General features: G+C 40.5%; 1 protein-coding gene across 18 annotated transcripts in view; it reads right to left on the bottom strand.

Annotated features, from left to right (window-relative positions):
- BCAS3 (BCAS3 microtubule associated cell migration factor) overlaps positions 1-25,586 on the bottom strand; it is a 302,474-nt gene that overhangs the window by 208,115 nt on the left and 68,773 nt on the right. For all 18 annotated transcript variants that reach the window (XR_007380784.1, XM_048967281.1, XM_048967283.1 and 15 more), the window contains exon 14: positions 7,940-8,073. Coding sequence is in view for 17 of the 18 variants with exons in the window: in XM_048967281.1 (XP_048823238.1) it covers positions 7,940-8,073 (134 nt within the window). In the remaining variant the exon portion in view is untranslated. The remainder of the gene's footprint in view (positions 1-7,939; positions 8,074-25,586) is intronic.

The raw sequence follows: 25,586 nt of genomic DNA, 5'->3' as shown, positions 1-25,586 counted from the left end.
CGGCTACTGAAGTCCCAGGAAAGACCCCAGTTAGGATTCTTCTTACACATACTAGTTCTTATCCACCACTTGAAAAATGCAACCCTTAATTTCAGCTTAAAATGGTCAGCGTGGAAGCAAATATAGTGATACAGTTAAATATTTTCTATCATAGTTACTGCTTGTACAGATCTCAGATATGAAGTCCAGAAGGATATAATTCCCTTTTAAGTGTGCTTTACATAACACTTTGATGGAAAGCAAATTCTTGTTGCTGAAGGAATGCTTTAAAAGAGAGATTAAACTTTGTTTCCAGCCCCATACTGGCAGACAACTCAAGAAAACAAGTAGTCTAGGCTAAAATGATTTATCATAGAAAAGAAGTCTTAAAACAATCCTTCCAACAATGTTTTTAAAGGTAAAAGCTGACTAAAAAGATCCACATACACAAGTGGGATTTAACACGGCAAACAAACATACAGATGAAGGATTAGTTTTCATTATATTACTATATAGCATAAACTAAATAAAATTCTTTAAGATTTCACTGAAGGCAGTTTTACAATACACTAGGTACTCAAACTGGAGTAAACACTGATAAAATCTTGACAAATATTCCAGAAATGCACTCCAGCTATTCCAGACAAAAGCTGCAAGTATTCATCAAAGTGCGAGTTTCCAACCGAGCCCCGGAGCCTCCGAGATAAAAAAGGATTTCAGCCTTGTGACTTGTGACACGATATTTGGCTGACAGACTGCCACCAACAAAGTGCTTCATCGACATTATGTGGAAAAACTAAAAAGCACACCTACACACCTGCTCCTTTCAACCACGGGGATGCACCCAAATGATCTGCTAATGATGCAGCTCCACAACCAGCTGAAATCTGGCAGCTTTAGCACTCATGGTGATTGTGGTATTACTGACATGAAGTCACAGCACTCAGAGCCTGGCTTGTCTACAAAGTGCTTCACCTTTACAGATTGCTCCGAAAGGATTAGAGACCCCACGGGGATTAACAAGAGGCAAAAAAAGAAACCCCAAAGCTGTGGGGTCTGAGCAAAGCCACGGCACCAGGACTGCCTGCACACCTGCAGTGTGAAGAGGCAACGTGGACTGGTCCAAACCAAAGGTAAGAACTGCATACAAATCACCATTCTCAATTACAATAGGGAGATCCTTAACACAATAAAATCACTGTCTGTTGGAATAGATCTCCAATCCTATCAAAGGCCCTATCTTCAATTTGTAAGAACATGAAGAACAGCCACGTCTGCCTTCAGATGCTGACCTTCTGAACGCACAACTGGCTGCCAAATATTTGGTATTCATTTTAGATGCAGCTTCCAATTATGAGATGATAAAGAAGAAAATGTATCTCACTGTACTGCGTACCAGAAATGTATGTTTCCATATTAATACTCTGCTGTCAGCATGCATCCTTAGGATTACGCCGTTTGAAAAAATAAATACATGTAAATACAAAGGCCCTGGCATTTGACAACTCCAGCCAAGAAACTGGGAAACAATCGTAGCAGGATGTTTTTTCTCAATGTAAACATCACACAGAAAAGTATTCCTGATCTCCAGGAAGAATGTGCCTGGAACACCGTCATCCAAAAGGTCCTCTTAAAATAACGACCACGAACACCACAGCTGGGCATGGCCTTCCATGGTCCTGATGACTCTCAGTAAACAGAAAGCACTGAGGCTAAGAATGGGGTTTTAAGACACACTGGGGGGACAAGAAGTGTAGACAGATGGGTGTGAAATGAACAAAGTTCTCTAGAAGCACGCCTACGAAGCCTGCTCAGCAGTAACAAGCTGTGTTCTGGAAGCTGCCTTTGTACACAAGCATCTCCTACCTGTCTCAAAATGGGCCTAATTTCACTTCCACAGGTACGTGCTGAGCAACAGTACCACACACAGTTCAAGGAGTTAATTCAGAAAATACTTCCAGCTTCATGCAAGGCCCAGGTTAAAGTGTGTTAGCACCAGAAGGGCACAGTCCTTCTGTGATGGGAAGGAGCCCACTGCTCCTTTTCAGCAGACCTGGATGAAAGCAGCAGTCCAAGCCAGAAGGAGAACGCTCACTGCAGCATGCTCTTCAACAATCAGCCGTGTGTGTCATGAAAAGAATATATAAATTATCGTATCAGACTTGCTGTTATCCACCACACTGTTACTGCACACTGTGCAGAGTTCTTGACTGCTCCTTGTATAAACAAGCTGCACAGTGGCCCATTAGTGGTTTTCAAGTTTATGCTAAGCGTTGCAATTTATTGCTGTCCTTTAGGTTAATGGACTATTATTTCATGTATTTATAATATATTTCTGGATTTGTTGTTAATTATGATGTAATGTTTAGATACCAAAGATCAATCAAGACCCCATAGTGTTTACAGATATATGTTAATAAACTACAAAGTACACTAGATCTCTCATGATGCAAAGTTTACTCTTTAGCTCAAGGTCAACCTCAGATTTAATACCCGTGCCTTTATAGAATTTAATCTGTCCTCTTCCGTCCATGCCAATAAAAGGCAACGCAGACCCGTGATTCTATTTAACTCAGGAGTACTTAAGATACTTTAAATTGCAATACCACGTAGTTTTGTGAGATTATCAGTGCTTCCTCCTGTCTTTACGACTATTTCTTCACAGTCCGAACTGAGTAAGGCTGTAGGGCAATGCAATATGTGGAGTCCTGCAAGGATAGGTCATTTACCAACAGCTCCACTGAAGATCTGCTTCCAAGACTAACAGCTATTTCTGATATGATAAAAACATGGAGGGAAATATCTGAAGCTGAGGCTTCAAAGCTGAGACACATTTACTTTTTCATACAACGGAAGTACACAGAAGTTTTTGCTATCTTTTCTTCTTTATTCCCACAGCTTGTCCAAATATAGATATAATGTTAATTGGAGAATATATATATATATATATTTAAAGTTTAAGCCATAACTGGAAGAAAGCAAAACAGAAGCAAGAGCAGCCCACAGAAAACCTATTTTAAAAGCAGTTGATTAAAGTGGAATAGCCAGAGGTATGGCTGATTACACAAGGAAGTGCATGGGACAGCAGTGACCTTGGTTACCACTACCCCTGGGAATGACTGACAGCCCATACCCAGCCTCTGGATTTCATGTCTTCTGAAAGTTAATATTGTACTAACTTGCTGCACCACGCTTATGTTTATACCATCCCTTTTTTTCTGCTGAAGGAGAAGGAGCTATAGGGGCTGTCACAGCAGCTATGGGGCACAGATAAGTGAGCTGAATGCAATCTGCAGCCCTCAGCTGTGATGCAGAGCTGCCAACCCGGGGCTCGTGCCCTTCCTGTGCACATCCACTGATGTGTGCACGAGGCAAGAGTTAGAAAACAAAGCTCACAGCTCTGCACCATGTATTTTCATAGCAATTACAAGAAACAGCAATTGAAAATCATTTCTATTTTCCTGGTGCTTTCTTTCCTAATCTCTCCTTTTCAAGCATGGTAAATTACCCCAATAGCAATATGTATATCCTTGTGCACTTCACTGCATTAACTTGCATCTCAACATTGTAGTGAAATGACAATGAAGCACAAGCAGCATTACTGCATGCACATCGTGCAGTGTCACACAGGAAGCATACCATTATTTGAAGGACAAGACTTAAGTATTGAATTATATTGAGCAGAGAGATAGCAGAAATTAAAGAAACTACCAGTGCTATACAACAAGAGAGCAGCAGTGTGGAGGGGGGGAGAGCCAAAATTAATCAAAGAACTGGTCTGCATTTGACTTTTTTTGGTCAAGAAAATTCAGGGAACAACATGACAACAAACACAAAAGAAAAAATAATACAATCATGGGCCACACGATCTGATTTATCAGACCCACACAGACATAACTCTGTCTCCTTCAGCACTCAAAACTGATTTCAACCCTACAAAGCCCTGCAGAACCTGGGCACACCATGGCACTCACACCAGGTCCCTCAGGCAGAGGAGCTGCTCTGCATTAAGCATTGACACTCAGCCCGGAGCTCCGTGCCCTCAGACTGCTCAGCTTTTTTCTCTGCTTCCATCAAAGACTGATCACCTTCTCTAAATCAATATTATTTCATGACTCCCCCAGGTTTTCTAATAATTAGAAAATCTCTCTTCCAGAGACTATTTCAACAACTGCAAATACATAACCATGTCACAAGACAGGAAGATGTTTCTATTAACCACCCATGGGGTTGATATCCAATGTTTGCTAACTAACCAATGCTACCCGGACACGGTATGTGACACAGGTTTGAAGCACCCCCATGAAACCACAGCATGAACGCATGCTGCAGAGAAGAGTAAAGCAGCCCATGTTCTGGGGCAGCCCATGCTGGAATGTTTTTATCATTCCTTCTGTTTACCTCTGCTGCCTGCAGTCAGCTCTAGCAGCAGTTGGAGAGTCAGAATAACAAAAGTCTGACAGCGTAAAAGATTACAGAGGGCCCTGGCCAGCGGCCCACTGATGCTATCGTTACGTTTATTTGTTCTAGGTGGAGATAATACTGTTTTCGGGGATTTTTTTTTCTGTTTACAATTTAAGATCAAAAGGAAAGGATCATCAGGTGACAGCCTAACTTTCATCTGCAAGTAAATGAACTTCCTTGGCTCAGAGCAAGCTATACCTTCATTAAAAGTTTTCTAATGCACTCTTGGATAAAAATACAAGTGCAGTAGGTGTTGACTCACAATGCAAGAACTGCAAGGCAAGGGAAAGTATCCTTAACCAAGAGGTGTGCTGCACACACATTCTTCCCTTTGCAGCTGAACTGTGCGGCGTGGATTCTCTAAAGGCTTCAGTTCTCCCTCGGGTCTGGCTACATGCAACCAGCACTTGCAATGGGCCTTCATGATGTGACACAGTGCATCAAACAGACCAGGTTTTGATCTCCTTAGAAAAAAAAATTCTAAAGCATAAGTAGGTCTTAAAGACTAAAAGATCTTAATCCAGCCTAAGTGACAGAGTGGCTTCTGACTGTGTTTGCAGGAAAGTAACTTGGAAAGTTGTGACCTTAGGACTCCCATCACTCAAACCAACAAAGTATCAGAGCACTTCACATTCTTTCCAGGCTGTTGTCCTCAGAATTCCCTCAGGAGACAGAGGTCCATTTTCCATCTTAACCCATCTTGATCTCGGTCACACAAAAAAGCCAGGGGCTTTGCCAGGAACTGAGTACAACCAATACATCTAACTCAGCAGAAAGACATGTTGGTGACTTAGAGACACTGCTCGAGCTCAGCAAATCCATCAGAAAACACCGTTATTAAATCATAACACTCGCTTCTTTTTCTTCAATAAGCATCAAGCATGCAGTGTAATCCACTTGAGGTGCTCCTGTGCACAAAGGACAGAGCAGATTTCCTGGCAGACAGACGGACACACCGAGCCCTGCCTGCCCAGCGACCCTCAGGGTGGAGGAAAAGGGGCGACCCTGCAGGAGGGGAGGCTGTGGGGCTGATGCGTGGAGTCAAGCACTGCTGTAACTCCGGGTGTACCCCTCAACATTTGGAACATCAATGCACACCGTTCCCAAACTTTTGGTCTCAGAGTGATGCAAAGCTGCTTGGACCGTTATGCTGAGCCAGTGCTTTGTCCATGAGCTGAATGGCTTTGTGGTATTGGTGGCAAGCACTTGCTAAAAACATGCAAACTAATCAAAAAGCAAGAAAAAAAGTCATGCATCAGGAAGAGGGGCATCTGGGGAAATACATGGTGAAGCACTATTGCCCAGAATCTCACATACGAAAGCAGATTATTTCAGTATGGATATTCAACTACCACGTATAACAAGGACATATGATGACGTTTAAGCAATTTATAACGGGAACTAACGAAACAAATTCTGACACTGATAATCACTCATGTCTATCAACAAAAATTAGAACTTTTTATAGCTCCAGTACAGAAGGTGACCTTTAAGACCATTGGCCTTGATTCACAATTAGCTTCAAACCAGGGGGAAAAAAGTCTGGTTGCAAATGTATAAATGCTGTTCTGCTCAAGAAAGGAGGTACAGAGGCTTCCGTGTGTCTCTCAGAATATCTGCAGTGAGAATTTTAAATTGAGCAGCCTCCAAAATTCTTGTCTAATGAAATTTATGGAACAAAAGAACAGCACCACACACTGCCCTTCTCACTACAAAACTGAAAGCACTGTTGTTCCAAAAGCAGAAATATGCATCATATTATGTAAATGTTTTAAATATGTGTATTGAGAACCCTATGTACCAATGTGATATTGTTGCTGGATAGTTCAATTATCAGGGGATTGGTAAAATCCATCAATATGCGTGGGACTGCTTAGGATTTTCTCTGTTTTATACCATTCCAAAAGCTATACTGTTCGTGTCCCAAATGAAAATTATGTGGCAAATGTGGAAAAAAATTTACTATGTTGATCCTGAGAATGTTAACACAATACCTTCACACAGACAGTAATGCTATATCCCAGAGACTTGCATCAATAAAGGTTTAGTCTCAAAACACATGTTTGCTTTCCAGTGTATGCCTTTAAAAATAAATTCATCAGCTATAAAATACAGAAGAACGTTTTTGTTCCTTCTGACTGCACTGATACTTTGAATATTGATTACAGGACATTTCCAATTTTTTCTACGGAAGCAAAACAAGAACGACACACTGAAGACATAATATCACACTCTGGTAGATAACAAAGCATTTATATACACAGATCTCCAATGTTTGCCCTTTTTTATTTATAAAAACCACTTACAAGATAATTACTATATGTATGATCCCACATAAAGAACCATTTTGTTTAATTTCATCTCACTTTTCACATTGGCTATTCCTCCCTATGCAGGAAGGAAACCATTGCCTGTTACAGTGCTTACATTTTGCCAGCACAGTAGCAGAAGCCCTTTTAAACTACCAGGAATTTAAATTCACACAGATTGAAATATTATCAGCCTCTACCGCATTAAATAAAGCTATCATCTTTGCTTGCTAAAGGTAAGGCAAACTTAAGGGCAACTGTGCAACCCATAGGAAAAATGAAGGTATGAAGCAACTGTAATCAGGGTACCACAGCCACCCAGGCTTCCAGTATCAGGGTCACAATCAAAGTGCCCGAGGCTTCTCCCTGTCACACTAGCTTACATCTGCCAGACTGTCACAAGTCTGTGCTTTCAGTGTGTAATTGCATCAGCAAGTGCAATACTCATTTCTTACCCTCTGGTGACATTTTTATTTATGTATTTAAAACAGGTTCTTCAACAGTTACTCAGTGCTACAAAGGTGAAGCTCTCCTGATGCCTAAAAGCAGTGCAGTGAAGGATCCAGCCACAATACATCACACTGCTGCTGTCACAGCAATGCTAGCAAATAGCAATTGAGTGGCATCTCTAACTTTACTAAAACAACTTATTGAACATTTTTTAAATGTGCATTCAGGTTTTTTCACCTTATTATAAGCAAGCCCATTTTAACCTCCCATCTTTAGGAATGGGATTCTAATTGGAAAGTTAAAATTGTATCCCTCCAATCTCCAGCAAGTTCCCCCATTCTGCTGAAGTGTAGATAAAAGTTAATTACAGTCTTTGGATTAACTTTTGCTTTCAACTCTCCGGTCGCCTTTCTTTGGCTTTTACCACCAAAGTCAAGCAAACCCTGACAGTTGCTTCACAGGCACTAGACAAATGTTACATGAGAAAAGGTTAAGTGCAAACACAGCTAATAATCTGGGCTCTTTGGAGGTAGAGTCATATCTGAATAAATCTGACAGCACCTCATTGTAAAGGGCAAGAATTTATTATTGTCCAGGTTAAACGCTGTGCTCTTATCCTTTTTGCGGCTGTAACACAAGAAAGGCTCTTTCTGTGCTGAAACAAACATTAAAGTGCCAACATACACAAAATGTATAAGGTGTCTGGGGATTATTCTTCAGCAAATAGTTCCACTTACTTTGGCTTCAGTCTCTCCCCTGTGAAGTGTATACAAATGATGGACGGCACTTTGTGATGATGACCAAGGATGTGTCAGTATTTGAAAAACATGGAAATCGTGGCCTAACGTGTCAGTAGTGACCAGCAACATCCCTGGGTAAAAAAGAAAAAAGAAAAAAAAAAAAAGAAAAGCACAAGAGATTAAACACTTGAAAAGAGGCTTAAGAACGTCTATCTAAAAAGCTGAAGTGCTTTACATTGTGGTTTCTGGAAACAAAACAGTTGCAGGAAAATTACTGAATTTAAAGAGATTCATTTCATAAAAATGAAACAGAACTTCAGCCTACATCATACAACACCAGCACTGCTGAAGAAGTACAGCACAAAGCTATGAAAGGCAACCGAGGAACCTGTGAGAATTTCAAGTCACTGGGAGTCTGAGTGACCATCGTGTAGCACTGAAGTGATGAGCACTGCAGGGAATCACCAAAAGTGCTCTTCACACTGAAAGAGTCTGTATACAAAAGATTGGTGTTTCCACAGTAATTAGCTTTGGACGTAGAATTGCTATGAAAACACAGCTAGAACAACCTATACCAAAACAATCCTGAAGAAGCATCTTTTTACAAACGCATGTGAAAGGAACTGTCTGATTTATGGCTGGAAAGGCAGCAAATCAGAGTTGAGAGCTTTCAAGTGAAATATTAAATTAGGTACTAACTTCATTGAAAACGGGTCACTGATGGATGTACTGAAATGATTAAATTAGAAGAGCAGCAGAATCACAGTAACTTCTATATGCTGCTTACTTCTTCTCTGCATGGCAGTCCGTAACGCATTTCATAATTTACAAACACATACTGAAAGCCAACATGCCATTATGTTTTTATACCAAACAAAGAAATGTTTTTGCATATGGAAGTATGGCATTATGGCATAATTTGAGAATACAGTAAGCAAACTTCATACCTGTTTTTCTGCATATAAATGTCCATATTAACTCGCTTATTAATAAAATTAAGGAAATTATCACCCCAAATAAACGCCTAACTTTATCAATTTCAGATGCAAAACATTTTAAGCATGTTAATAGCTACATTAAAGCACCTCCTAAATAATTTTCAGAGTATCATATCCACTACAGGAAACCAGGATTTTTCTGCACAGTTCACGTTGCGTTGGTTCTCCATTTAAACACAGCCAAATCCTTTTATACTCCAGGAAGAGAATTTAGATCTCCACGTTTTACCTGACTCCTCTTCAAAGGACAAACAGTTATCTTACTTCTGTCATAAAGGAGTGTTCATGTTCTCAATTTATTTACCCACGACTGCATGGTTCATATTTTTTTTTCTCTCTATTTTACTCACTGCTGCCTAACAAATACATCCAGTACAAATTCCAACCCCCCCACATGTTATCACTGAAGCCTGGTACATGCCACTTCTAAAATTGCAGAATTAGACTGGGAAAAAAAGCAAATTCACATACAGAGCGGCAGGGAATCATCTCAGTTCAGATTAAGTTTAATTAATCTTTCAGCAGAACCGAGGGCACCCTACCACTAGGTCACTCTCTGAGCACTTTTCCTCCATGATAGCTCCAAAATCTCTCTGCCTTTAAGCTCAGATTGGAGATAAAATGTTGATGTTCCGGACCCACCAGCATCCCCCAGGGTGCTCCAGGGACACGGACACTGACACAGCACCAGCAAGGACCCTGTGGGTGACTGCAGTGCCTCACAGCTCTTAGAGATAGAAGAAACTTGTGAATATCAATACTTTGAAGAACGATTCACGCCAGCAGAAAGGTACAGAACTGCAGAGAAATCTAAACTGCACGTAGAAACAGATCTGCCTACGAAGCTCCTTTTAGCTTGACCACTGTGCTGGTGGGGCTCATGCAGAGTGCGGCCACCCACATTGCTCACAGACATTTATTTCCTCAAAATCACACATACGCAGAATCTTAAATATCTTAAACCCGACCTCAGCAAGATTCTCTCCAGGAGACATACTTTACTACTCCAGGCTGCTGCCCCGGTGCCGAGTGTTAGAAATGAAAGAGAGTTTGTTACGGAGCTCAGAAATCCATGAGTGCATTTGGGTATTGTGTTTGGGCGGTAAGGCATGTGAGTCGAGGTTGGTCTGGATGTTAATGTTGGCTTAACTGGCAATTTCCTTGATTTGTAGTGACTGTGTTGATAGGAAATACAGCTAAAGTTGCTTAAGTGCAAGTGAGCCAAGTCTTTAGTGTGGGATTATGCACACAATTTGCATTAATTCTGTTCTGAAACATCACAAGATACACTTCCCTCCTAGTGAAGTGTGCAGTCCTTGATAATATATAGCGATACCAGTGGAGAAAGTCGGAAGCAAATAGAAGGGTTTGTGCACTAGAATTAGGCTGACACTATTACTGGAGCGAGGATATTCCAAAAGACCTAATTCAAAGTATTTATTTTCTGCATCCCCCCGTCTGCCTCTCCTCACACATTAGACCACTTTTCAGGGAGGCTGAGTGTGCTTTCTGTCCTCTTGGCCTCTGGCCTGGAGAAAGAGAAGCTGCAGGAGATGTGCCCACAGGGCTTCTCTTAGCAGCCTGCAGACAGCCTCAGCAAACCTGGAGGCTTATTTGTCCAGAAGTCTTTTGTAAACGCACGTGCAGAATGCACCCAGAGATCTGAGCGCAGCGCTCACGTGCATCCCATCACACGGCACAGTGCCATCACACAAACATGGTGGAATGAGCCAACAATCTGCCTGGGAGCTGGAGACAGAAAGCGGTGTAATAATTAGGAGGCAGTGAGAACACAGGGATCACCACACTGCACTGTCCATCACACCACTCTGCTCTGTAGCACTGTTTCCAATCCTGGCTGGAGATGCAGGTGTCTGCAGATGGACTGATAAACCCTGCAGCCCACAGGCTGATATAATTTCACCTTGCTTCTTGCAAAGGTATTTTTCCAATTCTGTAATTTCTATTCACACAGTGCTAGGGTGCTGTTTGGGAGCACACAGGCAAACAAGTACAGCACCCAGGAGCACCTGTTCATCCTTCAATGACAGATGCAGTGTCTCAACAAATTAAGTAATTAAGTGGCAAAACATGCTCACCTACCTGAAATTCTGATCACTGCCCTATGAGGTAAATACTGCCTGGCTGCACAGTAACGTGCTGTCCTTGCCTTGCAGTATTTTGGACTTTGTATGCTTTTTTTTCTTTTTTTTTTTGTTAGATTGAAGGAGTACTGAGGTGAGAGAGGCTGTATTTGTGGGTGTAAACAAATTGCCTTAAAAATAAAAAAATGAACAGCATCTGACTTGGCAATATTGCATGTCTAACCTAAAGTCCTTTCTTCCACTGTTTGGATTAAATGCAATTTATTAGATGAAAGCCAAAAGAAAGCAGGCCCTTCACTTCTATTAACAATTATTTCTTCAGAAAGCTAAAGGAGATGATTTCCTACAAACATTTGCATTTGAAAGACAAATATACACTTGCAGAGCTGATTCAACACAGAGATCCCAAGCACAGCACCACAGGTGCACAAGAAAACCCATTTATAAAACTGTACTTCCAAACATCTTACTCACTACTGTTACTCAAACACTAAATCTCTGACGTTTTAGGAGATGGGAGCTATGTTTCGGCATGGTGTTCTCCACCTCTCATTGCTTCATACAGAGGATCACAGCTTTCCATTCCTACAGCACAGCAATGGCGTTCCTCTGCCCACCCCACTGACACCTGACCTCCGGACTCAGCACCGACCTCACTTTCTCTTTCATGTGCAGGAAACTTCAGCTCCACTTTCTCAAAGACTGTGACAGTTTTCTCAAGAGGCTGTTTAGACGGAAATAGGGGTTAAAGTTGTCATAAGCTCATTCCAAAATGTTTTCTCGTACAAAGTACTTCATGTATGAATAACCATAGATGAGAAGTGAGTAATTCTCAAGGATTTCCTGCTTATTTTTCAAACTGGCATTAATCCCTGGTTAAAAGATACCATCTGAAATCAATTGAACATCTTACATGTACAGAACCCACGGAAATCTACGCACCAAGCTGACAGCAATTAGTACGCATCTCCCAGCAAAGCTGACTTTATTTTAATCCGTAATGTGAGGTGTACAGTTAGTTTAAGTTAATGACTGCTTTACTATGTGGTTTTTCAAATCCACAGAGATGATTAAAACCCAGTTTAAAGGGACCTGATGTCCTAGATGCAAAAACAATAACAAAATTCCTTCATTATACCTGACAGACACACACCTGCCTGCTTTCCATGCATTGTGTTTGGGAAACGATGCGCTTCTTTCAGGACAGAAACATTAAAAAGTGCAGCGAATATATGCATAAAAGGAAAAACCAGTACAGATGTAGACTGTGGGTTAAGAGCTATTTATGCAGTATCAGAAGACTAAACCAGACTCTGGCCTGGCCATAAACTAAGCCCACGCCCTAAATGAGGTGCCAAGCCACAAAAAGCATTTGCGTCAACTGGGAATACAAGGAAAAGAAGGACTTCTAATTATAGGGCCTGGAAGCGGAAGCCCAGAGTGATTAGGAGTTGAGGCGCTGCTGTATGTTTATCTGGGAGCTTCCTCTCGCTAGCTCTCAGCCCGGGTTTGATAGATGAGGGTTGGCCGAAAGGGTGGGATTGGAGCTGCTGATGGTACACAGAGTCCTCCACAATCCGAAGGAAACGGAATAGTAAGGCTTCTGTGGCCTTGTAGGAACATAACTCTTTTCAGCTAGGCGTCAGCTGGTTAGCCCAAAAGGCAAAATTAGAGAGCAGCAAATCCAGTTGGGTACTTGCTATAAAATCTGAGAAACCTTAGCAGCCTGAGCATCTCCACCACATCCTATTTATAACACCTATGGAACTGCATTGTTGTTTATTACATGCATACAAATGACATGTGCACAATTTCACCTTGGGTTTACGTTTCCTGAGTAAATTCACGTTAAGTAACGTCATCTTTCAGAACAGCAGTTTTTTTCCTCCTTCCAAAACAATGTCATTTTGCAATTGCATGCCAAAGAGCTCAGTGCATTTGAGCTGTGCTGGATTTGTTCTAAAAACACTAAGAGCACACGTTTTAGGAAAGCAGCCATACAATAGCACAAAGAACACAGGTATTGACAGATACACCTAAGTATGCAATTCTGACATTTTCCTGCACAGCCACTGCATAAATATCCTATTTTACAAATAGTATTAAAAATATAAGAGCAACTTCTCAGGTAGATATGTATATTTGTAACATGAGGACAGATGCCTTGAAATGCTGAGATATCATGCTCTGTAGTTTCCAAAGACCAGCATCAGAGTACTCAGAGGAACCACACTTGTTACACTGCTCCTGACAACCCACACACTCACTCCGCATCCTTCCCTTCTCACTGCTGGGTGCACTGCTATTCCTTTCCAAGAGCCTCAAACCAACCATGGAAGATGTGACCAGGCTTATTTGGTCTGTGTTTTTATGAAACTTGCAACCTACCCATGAGCAGCAGCTTTATTTCTACTCACTTAACTCCTCGCTGAGGCTGATACTAATCAAAATATACCCAACTATTAGTGCTGCTGAGACTTCGTATGCTTCTAACACAAATGCCATCACTACAACACTTGGTCTCTGAAAGCTGAATTAAATAAGGAAACCCTAACTTTATTGTAATTCACTAAGAAAAGTCAAGTGCATAAAGATATCAAAAAAAATTGAAGATAAATATTAAGAATCAGCAAGTCAAAAGAAACAGAAAACGAGTTATCTTGTATCTGAATGATTACCAGTGAGTGTACTCTGGCGACTGCTCTGCACTTTAGCTCTATCAAGACAGTTATATATCTAATCCAAATATCTGGAGGTTGGGGTGGATGTATGGAATCCACCAGACCTTTGCTATGTCTACCAGATGGCTCAGCACTGTGCTTTATGAGCTAAATCCTACTCAGCAGTTTCAAATGCTAACTGACTACAGCTGATGGCCCAATAAATAGTAAACCTCGAGCAGGATGGGTTTCTGCCTCCCTAAGCTAAAGAACGCACGCTGGGGGCAACAGAGTAAATGAGGGCAAAAGATCAAAGGGAACAGACTCCTTTTCTGAGCTCCTCCACAAGGGACACAAACCCACAGCCACCACCATTACAGTGGTGTTTGAGGCTTTGCTCCAGTCGCACAGACTGCAGTAAACATTTAACTGCTGAAATATATTATTGTGTTTTTCTCTTTTAATTGGAATTACAATAAAGTGAATGTTACAGAGGGCGGATAAAATCCTGACCTCCTTGAAGTCTGCAGAGCTTTTGCCACTACATTCAAGATGGGAAATAATTCGACCCTTTTTATATATTTGTGCGTCTTTAATGCTAAGGGACATTAACAACTCATTAGCAACGCCTGCTGTGCTAAATGAGTGTTCTGATAATCATTTTAACGTATTTGTGAATTAATTACAAACCCATGAAGTACCAAAACAGAGTATATTCACCACCAGTGATACTGGAGCAGATCAACCTCTACAAGTGCCCACACGTCTCTTCAATATATTCAGCCTTATATTAAATTTCACCTGTTTTAATTGTAACTGACAAACTTTAATAAAATGCAAGACTTCTATAAAAAGGTGAGGAAAAAAATCTATACCAAGTTAGCTGACCATATAAAGGTGACAACAGAGCAACCTTCAGTAAAGAAGGTTGAGATTGTATGCAGTAGGATGAAACTAGCTATGGAAAAATAGATTATAAACAATAGTAGATTAGGACAATATTTTTAAGCTTAAAGAAACAAAAGCCCCAAAACTCCTCTGATCTTGAAGGTGGGCAATCTGAGACTACAAAAAGCACAGAAACAGAAAAAGGGCAGAAACAGCATATAGCAAAGGACAGGACACCAAGATTCCCCTCTTTGGGGATGTATAACAAAGGGAGAAGTGCTGGCAGTAATCAGAAAAGCCTATCATGGTACACAGGTGGGTATCAAGTATTATAAGTTCTATCTGCAGTAAGGAATCAATTCAAACGTACTATTCCAGCAGTAAAATATTTGCACGACGATGTGAATTTGATGACTGAGAAACGTTTTGTATGTTCTTTCCCCTCCCAGATATCAGAACTCTGAAAGAGGAAATGGGCTCCTTTCAAACTTGCTGGGAAATCCTACTGCTGCACCACTTCTTTCTGGCTTGGGGGTAAATTTGGAGATAATAGGTTTGGTGCTTGGATTAATAAATGCAGCTTTCAAAAAGGTTAAGAAGTGATGAATTTGAAATACTGATAATCACATCTTTCTAAAATTTAAAAAATAGAGAATTAACACCCTGTACAACACTAGCCCTCTTTTTCAGTACATCTCTTTCATCCACATAACAGGAAGCCCTCATTACAGACTTTCATATACACTTCTCCTCAGGTGTGAGATCCTCTTCCGTGTAATTCCAGGGTAAAAACTGCAGGAAACAAGGAGGGATTTTATTTCAGACTCTTAAAAACAATACTTGCCTAAATCACAGCTATTTGAAGGGAGAGTGATTATTTAATAGAGAACCGTGGGTTTAAAGGAATGTGTCTGTAGAATGAAAATGGGTTTCCTGCAGGGTGGCCTTTAAGGAAAATGGGAAAAAAACAAGGGAGGGATGTAGATAACTGGAATTTTAAAACTACATAAAAATAAACATGGAAATATTTTCAGAAAGAGGCCATTCTCACCGACATCAACCTGGCTACTCACTATGAGACAATTTGTTTAAACCACACCTTGTGCTAAACTGCTAGGTCCTCCTTTCTACATTTTTGCTGCTAAGAAATACCCCCTGTCGAAGCTTTCAAGCTATGTATTGATATGAATTTGAAATGAATATGAATTGAATTGATATCCACATAGCTTTCAAAATCAGGGGGTTTCACCTTCTGCCCAGGCATGTGCAATACTGTGACACAGCCTTTGTATCTGCAATTCACTGAATACGATGCCATTCTGCTATTTTTAATACATGTCTTGAAAGGCAACAATTCAAGTCAAAAATTGGAAGTCAAAATAGAGGAAAAAGCAAGGAATTATTCTGTCACTAAATAGCTACCTGTTAGCTTATTTTACTCCAGATGACACATCCAGGAGGGTGATGTTCCAAAGTAAGATTCATCTTGCAAACTTGTTAAGAAAGCTGCATTCATTAGAGAAGTCCCAGCACTATGAGGCCCTGGTTGCAGGAAATCAGTGCTTCAGTACATCAATGTGCCATTATAAAAGACACCTCCAACTTTTAAGTAACCTACATGCTTGATAAAAGTCCAATTGCACAGTTTAGGAGGTAGAAAAAACCAAATCTGTTAAACTGCATGGCACTATCAATGCTTTCCAACAATCAAATCAGGCATTTTTCTGCCCACTTGCTCTGATCAATTGGAAAGCCTTTTGCAGGGACATTCCAATTTAAACCTCTTTAACTATTAACTCAAGGCCACCATCGCATTTCAATATAGAACATTTAAATAATCAGAGGAATTTCAGGTCTATTAAAGGTGCAGTCAGGCATCCCAAGGAGTATACAGCTTCATCTGTTTCACTGCTGGTCCAACATTAATTTCCTTATTATTAATGGACAGAAAAACGCTTTTGTAGCCAAAGAAGCGTAATTATTTAAAATTTAGATGTGTTGCACTTCACAGCTCTGTCACTAATCTGGTAGGAGTAACACTTTGGGAAAGCAGATAATTTACTCACCACATTTTAAAGAAAACCTGATATTTATCACGAATTGCACTTCTAGTCTTTAATTACCTATTATAAACTTTATCTCTGACATTTAAATAACCATAACTAACAAATCTAAGTACAAAAAGTGTCTGAATATCACTTCCTGGCTTCAGCAATGGAGTCAGAATCCCGTGTAACATCCTTCGCTGATACAGACTTGCTGCATGACCTTGAGTGGATGACAGCTTCTCAGCCTTTTGGCTTACCACATAGTAGCTTGCAATCCTTAACATTATGAGCCTGAAGTTCTTACAATTCATTTTCAGTGTACCTTTCTTTTTAAGCACTCCTATTGTAACAAACTGGATTGAAATTGCAGCAATAGCTTTGATTTCTGCTCTTTGTTTCCTACACTGTTTGCAAACTTTTTTTCTAGCCCCTTCTCCTTGCATTGCTGGAATTGTGCCACTATTCATTCAATTAACTGCCCACAACTTGAAAAGTCTCCCACTTCTTTTTCACTGAGAACATTTCTTCCTCTCCTAACCTGTTTCTTTGGAATCTTTCTTACATTAATAAACTTGCTCTAAACTCAGCAGCAATCAAGTCTTACTTCCAAAATCTTTCCTGCTGTACATACAAATTTTCATGGTCAAAACATTCACCCTGTTCCAAAACTTGCAAGGTAGCTGTATGAATTTACACTACTGTACATAATATGTATTAATTGTATATAATACTGTCGATATATGTTACTTAATATATATAGCAGAATGTACCTTGCTCATCCTACAAATCTAAAAGCTGTGCTATTGCCAAACTGAAGGTGCATTTGAGTATTGCTATAGGAATGTCATAATTATAGTATTTCCACTTTCTTTTCAAGAGCTTGTACCAAAAAATATTGCTTTTAACTATACCCCCAGATGGTAAGAAGAACATGACAGAACCCTGCAGCTGACAAACTTCTGCGGACACACATAGGATGTGCACAGAAAAGCCTGTACTCAAACAGGCTGTCCCAGAAGACCACCACCAGGCTTCTGTAACAAAACATCCTTCCCAGAGGCTGTAAGTCTAGCTACTTGCCTCAACAAAATTGGCAACTGAAGCACAAGCTCTCAAAAAATAAAATAAAAAATCCAGCACAGGATAATTCTCATCTTTCCCAGCTACCCACAGCCACCTACTGGATTTTATGCAGATACAGTTCTTGGCAGTGAAGCCTTCCCTCCTCAGCGTAACTGAGAAACAAGACAATGCTTGCAGTAACAGACACAAATGATTTACATTTCAAGTAGGTGCACGAGCTTCTGCTCTGAACTTGACTCCCAAAGCAATCCTCACGGTGTCTGACTGACGGGGGACAGCAAAAGCAAACAGCAGAAACCAGGCAAAATCCTGAAGTGCTGCAATCCGTTACTGGCCTGCCCCATTCCAGTGCATTACTGTGCAGCTATGGCTTTCCACAGGAATCCATGCCCAGGGCTGTGCCAGCCAGCCAGCCAACAGAGGCCCCGATGCCAAGCAGGTGGGAGCAGGGCCTGCCGCTCAGGCACAGCGCTGCTGATGAACATGGGTGGAAAAGGGAATTCAGACCTACGTCCCATTCCCCATTCTGTCTCTCCCAGGAGCTCAGCCTGCTTACAGAACCATTCACTAGATCAGTGTGCTTAACCTCGTGCTTCCACAGAGTGCAGAGTAAGAAGATGGACAGAAGATGTTCCTCAGAATCAAACCTCACACATCGATATGCTCCAAATTAGAGAACATATTTAAAATGCAGTACTGACTTCTCTCTGCTTTTATCAATAAATTGCTAAAATGATTTTTTCACATTCTCCTCACTCACACTTATGCACCCTTAAGACCTCATGTCTGAGAAGCATTGCAGCAATCAGCACAGAGCTCCCAAAGTGCTCTTCTGTGCAGAGGTTACAAACAACTGATAAGTATGGCAGTCCTGCGAAGGACTGATTCACATTATCTTCAGCTAAGGAGAGCCTGGTTCTGCTTCTTGGGATAAGCCAGAAATTGTTCTCCACTTATGTAAGACTATCCCAATTCAATGGCACAGAAGAATACAGAAAATCAAAGGCAGTATGGCCACGTGATTAGTTGCCACAGTGGATAGCTGGCATCTCTAACGCTTGTAAGGAATGGTGCCAGCTTTAGGAACAAAAATTAATTGTCTCAAATTTCTATAAGAGCCGAGAGGCAAGTATCTCAGCAACCTGGCAGAAACACAGCACACTGCCTGGAAAAATGCTACCAGAGTTCAGCTGGAGGCGGGGGATTTTACTTCAGACATGGAGGTTATTCACCCCGACACCCACTTACAGCACGAATGCAGCAGCCAGAAAGCGAGGAGATTTCTCAGCTTGGTAAAGCATATTCTCTTTTTGTCCCACCGCCGCTGACTCCACCACAATCCTGACCGAGAACTTACTCTGCCAGAACGTACAAATTAACTGCAACAGCCTACAAATGGCATTTCTACCTAATTTTCACATGAAACTCTCCTTCTGCAGCCCACGCCATGGTGTAAAACACAAGTGGGCTGCAATTTCCCTTCAGGCTTACAAAGTCACTATGGGGAAAAATAAAAACGAAAGAATAAAAGCCTATCAGCAACCGCTAGCGCTGCCTGGGAAGGAGACAGCAGAGCACACGCTGCCTGCGCTCCTGCAGCACCCTCCACTCGCAGGGCTGCCGCTGTGCTCCCACAGAGTGTGCATCAGGGAAAGCAGATGATATAAAACATACCTTCCTCTGCAAGCAGAAGAGGATCTGGCCCTTCTTCCCCTCTACAGGGAGGAGAGAACGAAACTTATTGACCCGTGCACTAGATAAATGAACAGACTATCCATTAACCAGTGAATTGCACAGAATGAAATTATGTTAGAGACAATAAAATGAATATGATTTTAAAGTGTTCATTAAAACTGTCACCAACAATCTGAAATTTAACCTATAAACCACAGCTATCATTCATATAACATAGAAAAAGCTTGCCAAAAACCATCATTAACCTGTACAACGATCAATAATTTTGACATACAGTAAATTTTGTTTCAAACTGAAATACCTATAACCGATTATAAAATATTTTCCTAGATATGACAAGAAAGCAGCTAAGCCTGGCACACGTTCATTAGCTGAAAACCTCAGCCCTGGAGAATGCGTTTCATTCAGGTATCAGTGAGAAAACCTCTGCAACTGGAAACCACGTTCTTGGGCAGTCAAAAACCAGACTGAAGTTGTATCTTACAGAAATCCTAATTTTAGGACCCCAAACCGTACCAATAAACAGAAGCTACCTATCTGCTATAATGCTGAATGTAAATACTGAGAAGTTCCTTCTTCAAATAATCTTAAAAACTGTCCCACGTTTGTGGATGGAAGATAGCACAGTGGGAAACATTTACGAAAGTAAAAGTGAAAATAAATAACAAAGGTACAGAGATAAAAAGCAGAGGGCTTGGGTGTTTCCAGGCCTCCTGATAACAGCTGGTATGGTGTTACAAATAGAAGAGTTGCAGGGTTAGACTCAAAGGCTGAGCCCACTGCTTCCCAGCACGCTTAGCAGCCCAGCATCATTTCAGGGCTTCACATCAGGATGAAGGTGAAAAGAACTGCTGTAACTCCAAACGCTACAACTTTTGTATTAAAACCCTTTATCTACGCGACTCCCCAAATTCCAGTAATTGACTATTCATCACCTTCAAAACACTAGTAAGACTATACACTGAACTCCAAAACATTCCACATTTAAATAAGAAGTTAAAATAGAAAAGGAGGCTTTCAGCATCACCATACGTAATGTTTTATAAAGCCTGGTGTGTCCATAACATGCTCTGTTTTCCAACAGGGTGGAGAGGAAGCTTATTCTAAAATGTGCTTAGTAGAAATGGTAATATAATGTAAAACCCGATCTGTATGGAAGTGATTTCTGAAACACTGATCTTATTTCCTTCCTTACGGATTCTATTTTGATTGCATTATCTATGGTTTTACACAACTTGCACAAGTGTGGACAGCAATGTATTTAGCAACTAATGCTCAGTGCGAGCACAAATAAAAGGTCTAATTTTCTTTTAAATGTGGCGAAGTAAAGACAATTTACCAAAACAAAACCACAGCCCCAGAGTCTCTAAAATTACTCTTAAAAGCAAATATAACCATTTCGATAGGACGGAGAGACGTGTATAATTTACACACAAGTTGGTTTTAATTATCACAGTTCATAAAGGCCTTTATACCTCAGATCTCTCAAAAGGAACAGAGGAATTTTGTTAGCTTTTAACGTGGCAAAAATTCATATAAAGATCCTCCCTTTCTAAAACCGAGATCCTTTCAGCACGTGCATTTTGCTGTAAGAACTCCACGGCAGATCCCAGATTCCCAATGCTTATCAGTTGTGTGATTTACAGACATTATACATTGGAGGAGTCTCACCAATGGTGACTCCGTTTCAACTCGAGGGGACTCCTCTCACCACCCAGATCGCCGTGTCCGAATCACAGCGCTGAGCCGCAGCGCTCCCTGCCAACATCATAAATGCTGCCATTAAAATATTTGTTTTAATTCTGACCTCAGAGTCACAGCTAATAAACAAGAAAGGCAATGAGAAATTGAAAAACAAACTAAATGCAGCTGTTGGACTGGCCGTTTCACAACTGCGTTTAACTGCATCCTTTAATTTCACGTCTATGAATAGAAGCCATACACCACAGCCTGCGTGCCAGCCAGCCGACCAAGCAGCGTTTGCTTTGGAGTTCACTTCGCTCCGTTATTCCGTCACGTAAATTTCACTGTGTTTTTAACTTTTCCTTCGAGATGTGGTCTGTAAACAATGACTGTTTGCTGGTGGTTTCTCATTAGGACACGTTCGAGCAATGGACAGAGTCTGTGTAATTTTTCCATAATCCTTCTCACACACAAGGGGCACAGAATTTTTTTGTGTATGTATAATGCATTTGCATGTGTGTCAGTGCGGAGCCCATTGAAGTGCATCCAGTGATGGGATGATTAATGCCATAGAAATGATGCATTACAAAACCCCATGCAAGAACTAGATACGGGGAGTGCGGCACAAAGCTCCTGCTGTGCCCAAAACTTACTCATGTACCTTTAAAAATAAAAGCACGGGTGGTTTTTTCCCCATTATGCCTTTATAAAAATCCATGCAAATAATTTGCCAGAATGCCTAGGATTTAAAATACGTACAAGGTAGAGAATCAGGAACTTGAACATACTTGAAAGTAATATGTTTAAAAATGGTAGGAGGCCACATTCCTTTAATATTGTAGATAAAAATGAAGAAGCAGATGAATAAAAATTGGGATAGTATGAAAACTACAATTTCCAATTCATTTTGGAATATATTCCTCAGCTATACAGGAAAAGTATAATGGTATTTTGGAAAAGAAAAAAAAAAAGTACACGCTTTGATGTGTTTTTCAAACATGAAACAATTCCCCCCTTCTCAGTTTTCAGGTTCTTACATGAAAAGAAAAAAAGCCAGAATCTCATTGCCCTCCAAAACGAAACGTTTTCTTTCCCTCGGGGGTGGGCAGCAAATTTTCACTGAAAAATAATAATAATAATAACAAGCATTTATTTTAATCATGGAAATCTAAAATCCAAATAATATATGCCCTATGAAGTTTGTATTTGGGATGGCTTACACAAAACAAGAGGCAGCAGTTCTCATGCCTCCCAGATCACGTTTCAGTCTTAATTCTCAATCTGGGATACTTGCACCCACAACCTCACTTGAGTCCCAAGACCTTACAAGAAAGTAACACAACAAATGCTTTGGACCAGTATTAAAGGGAATAGCAAAAAAGCCCCAAAACGCTTAAATGAAGCAGAATACAGAAATTTCCATAGCAGCTCATGCCAGAGGCCTGGGCAGACTAGTGCATTTATTGACTTTAACAACAGTGACTAACAACCATCTCAATGTCTACGATGGAAGAAAGTGAATTAGTTTTAATGGACTATGGCTGACATCAGAATTGGTGAGGTTTTTTCCTCCTCTCTAAGTTACAACATCAAATAATACAATATAATGAAAAATGAGGATGTTTGTACTGTTCTTTCAGTCTCCAGTCTAGACACACTCTATTTTAGATTTAATCCAGTTTATCATTGAGCAACTGATTCTAATTGGTAGCATTTAATCCTTTCCCTTCCCTTTACTCATTTCCTCTCCCCATTTCAGACGCTGCATACACTTACAATTCCTGGCAGACCTTCACCATCATTTTAAAAGCTTGGAGGCTTTCCTCAAAGTAAGTAATCCCCTATAGTGTATTCCTTCCTTTTGTGAACTTCCAAAATTTAGTCCATGGCATTTTCATCCAGAGCCTACATAATAAACTCCTCTTGATCTCCATCATGTAGCAGATAGGACTCTTCTGTGATACTGCACTGACTGTGACACTCTGTCAGCTGTTGGTGTGGTTTGTTGTTTTTCATATGTGTGTGTGTGTGTGTGTGGATTAGGAGACTAATGACAAATTCTTGCACAATATTATACTGACAGAAAAAATCCTAGTAACCCGAAAAATCTTGTGAGAATTTTTCTCCTGAGTACATTTGAAATATAGTAGAAATTCAACCATGATGAAGACACAGCTTAGTGTCAGTACTGCTGTTTTATATTACATAAAACTCTTACAGGATGTGCAATTGTTACTGTTTGTACGTAACTCATGTCTTTAAAATCTTACAGTTCTGGCATGCAAATTGGAATGAAGACTGTGGTCCTGTAAAGCACACTAACAGAGCACACAATACATTCATCAAATAAAACCAATCACTCAGACGACTTATTTGTAACTCAAGCTTATCTAGCAACATCCTAGGTCATTTTTGTGCAGCCAAGGTGTACCAGCTGTGATCCTATAAAAGACAGCCTTGTTCCTGGACCCACACTGAAGCTATCCATGTTTTTCTCACAAAAAAGTGTGATTAGGAAAGATATGCACACAAATGAATTCTGAAAAATTCATCTAAATTACCTGAATGCTAATTAGCAATTTTTGTGTGGACACCAAGCATAATAAACCAGCCCTCAATTCATCTGAAAGTGAACATTCAAGCTAAAATAAACCATCCCATACTAACGCTGAGTAAAAGCACCCACACAGAAGCTTAAAGTGATTTTCATTTAGTAAGTGAATTCAACTAAGCATTCTTAGAGTCTTTTTGTGAGTATAAACTTCTTGTTTCCACTACATAACATATATGCCAGAGGTACAGTCTCCAGTCCATGAATATTACTTCACTTCCTCGTATTACTTAACTCTCCTCTTGAAAGGTTTTAATGAAAGTCTTCCTAAAAGCTAGAAACCTTCATCCTTTGTCCAAAAATATAAGGGTGGACCTGATGCTTACCACAGCCTGCAGCAGCTGCCTTTCACTGACACCCACAGTGCCCTCTATGCACACTCAGCAATGCTATTTCAGAAGTTTCTTAGCTGTATTCCAGCAGGATTTTCAGAGCAGCCATAGACCTAATTAAATAAACTAACTGACTGTACACCAAGTTTACTCTGTGTTTGCATACCTCTAAAACAGAAAAGAAAAAATTCAGTGGCTTGTCTTGAACCTGAACAAAAGGTGGATATAAGTAAGTCATTACAAAAATGTCTCCAGAGCACAGTGAAGTACTGTGCAGAGACACCTCTGCTTGTTCCTTCGTGATTTGGCCTTGTAATGCAGCTGATGCCAAGGGCCACACTTACAGCAAGTTCTGGTTGCCACTTGAGCCAGCTCAGACATCCTCACCAATTATTTGCATTGCAGAGGAATAAGAAAGAATTCTTTTTGTTTCTAAAGAAAAAACTGAGGAAACATATGACTTTGCCATTGACTGACATCAGTGAGCCTCTTTTCCCTTCTCTTGGATTTCCTCTCTACAACAAAGCAATATATTACTCCTTTTCAGGAACTACTCAAGAACTGAATCTGTAAATTTTGTCCTGCTAATTCCTTACAACTTATTATCACATCCCTTGCAAGCACGTTGATTGGTATGAAAGCATGTAGCACAAACCCCCAGCATTATCTGACTGGGGATCAGTACCTTCATGGCCGTGGCACTCCGTTCCGTTGCTTTACTACACAGAAATCACACACGTCTGTACTTTATGTCCACTGAACATCAGTGGCTTCCAGTATCAGTGGTAGGTTTCTGTTCGTTGCTGCTTTGTGACTTTTTTTTTTTAAATAATGTTTAAGTTTTTACAGACCTGAAGAACCCACGAGCCCTTCAGATGAGACATGATGAAACCAGGATATTTGATCAGACACAGATAATAAAGCAGTTCACTAAAATAGATCACTGTCTGCCTTTTTGGCAGCAGCTTGCACTCACCATGTCCTATTGCAGCATCACAGACAGCACTTCGACTTATGAGTAAAGGTGTTTTTCCAGTCCAAGCAGCCAACAGAAGATGACAGTATCAAAAGCCACTTGTTTTGTTCTGTTTTGTAATGAAAGCAGCTGACTGGCAATACACCACGATATAATGGATTAAGATGATGTTACAATACTGGCTTCAAATGAAATTCTGCCTTGAAGCTAAATAAAGAACCCAGGATACATTGTGAAGTGCTGCTTTCATACTGGAAGCAGCTGAGGTAATAGTTTTCAACTGTTTTGGTATTGCTCTGTACTCAAGACATGCAGTATGATTCAGTACCTCGCTGTAAATCATCCCCCCAGCAAACATCTCATAATGCATCACTTGCAAGCTGTCAAAAATAAAGGATTGGAAAAAGCATCTTCCCTTGAAATGTGTTACTGCACCACCAGACCTCAGGTAACTGTCTGCTACATCACATCAAAGAACCTTAATTTTAGTACCTGAGTAAAGCAAGGGAACCAGATTATGATACTAGCAATCCAATAGCATGCAAATATTCAGTTAAAAAAAAAA

The sequence above is a fragment of the Lagopus muta genome, chromosome 20 (genome assembly GCF_023343835.1).
Source record: "Lagopus muta isolate bLagMut1 chromosome 20, bLagMut1 primary, whole genome shotgun sequence".
Taxonomy (NCBI): Eukaryota; Metazoa; Chordata; class Aves; order Galliformes; family Phasianidae; genus Lagopus; species Lagopus muta.
This window is presented reverse-complemented; position numbering and strand designations above follow the sequence as displayed.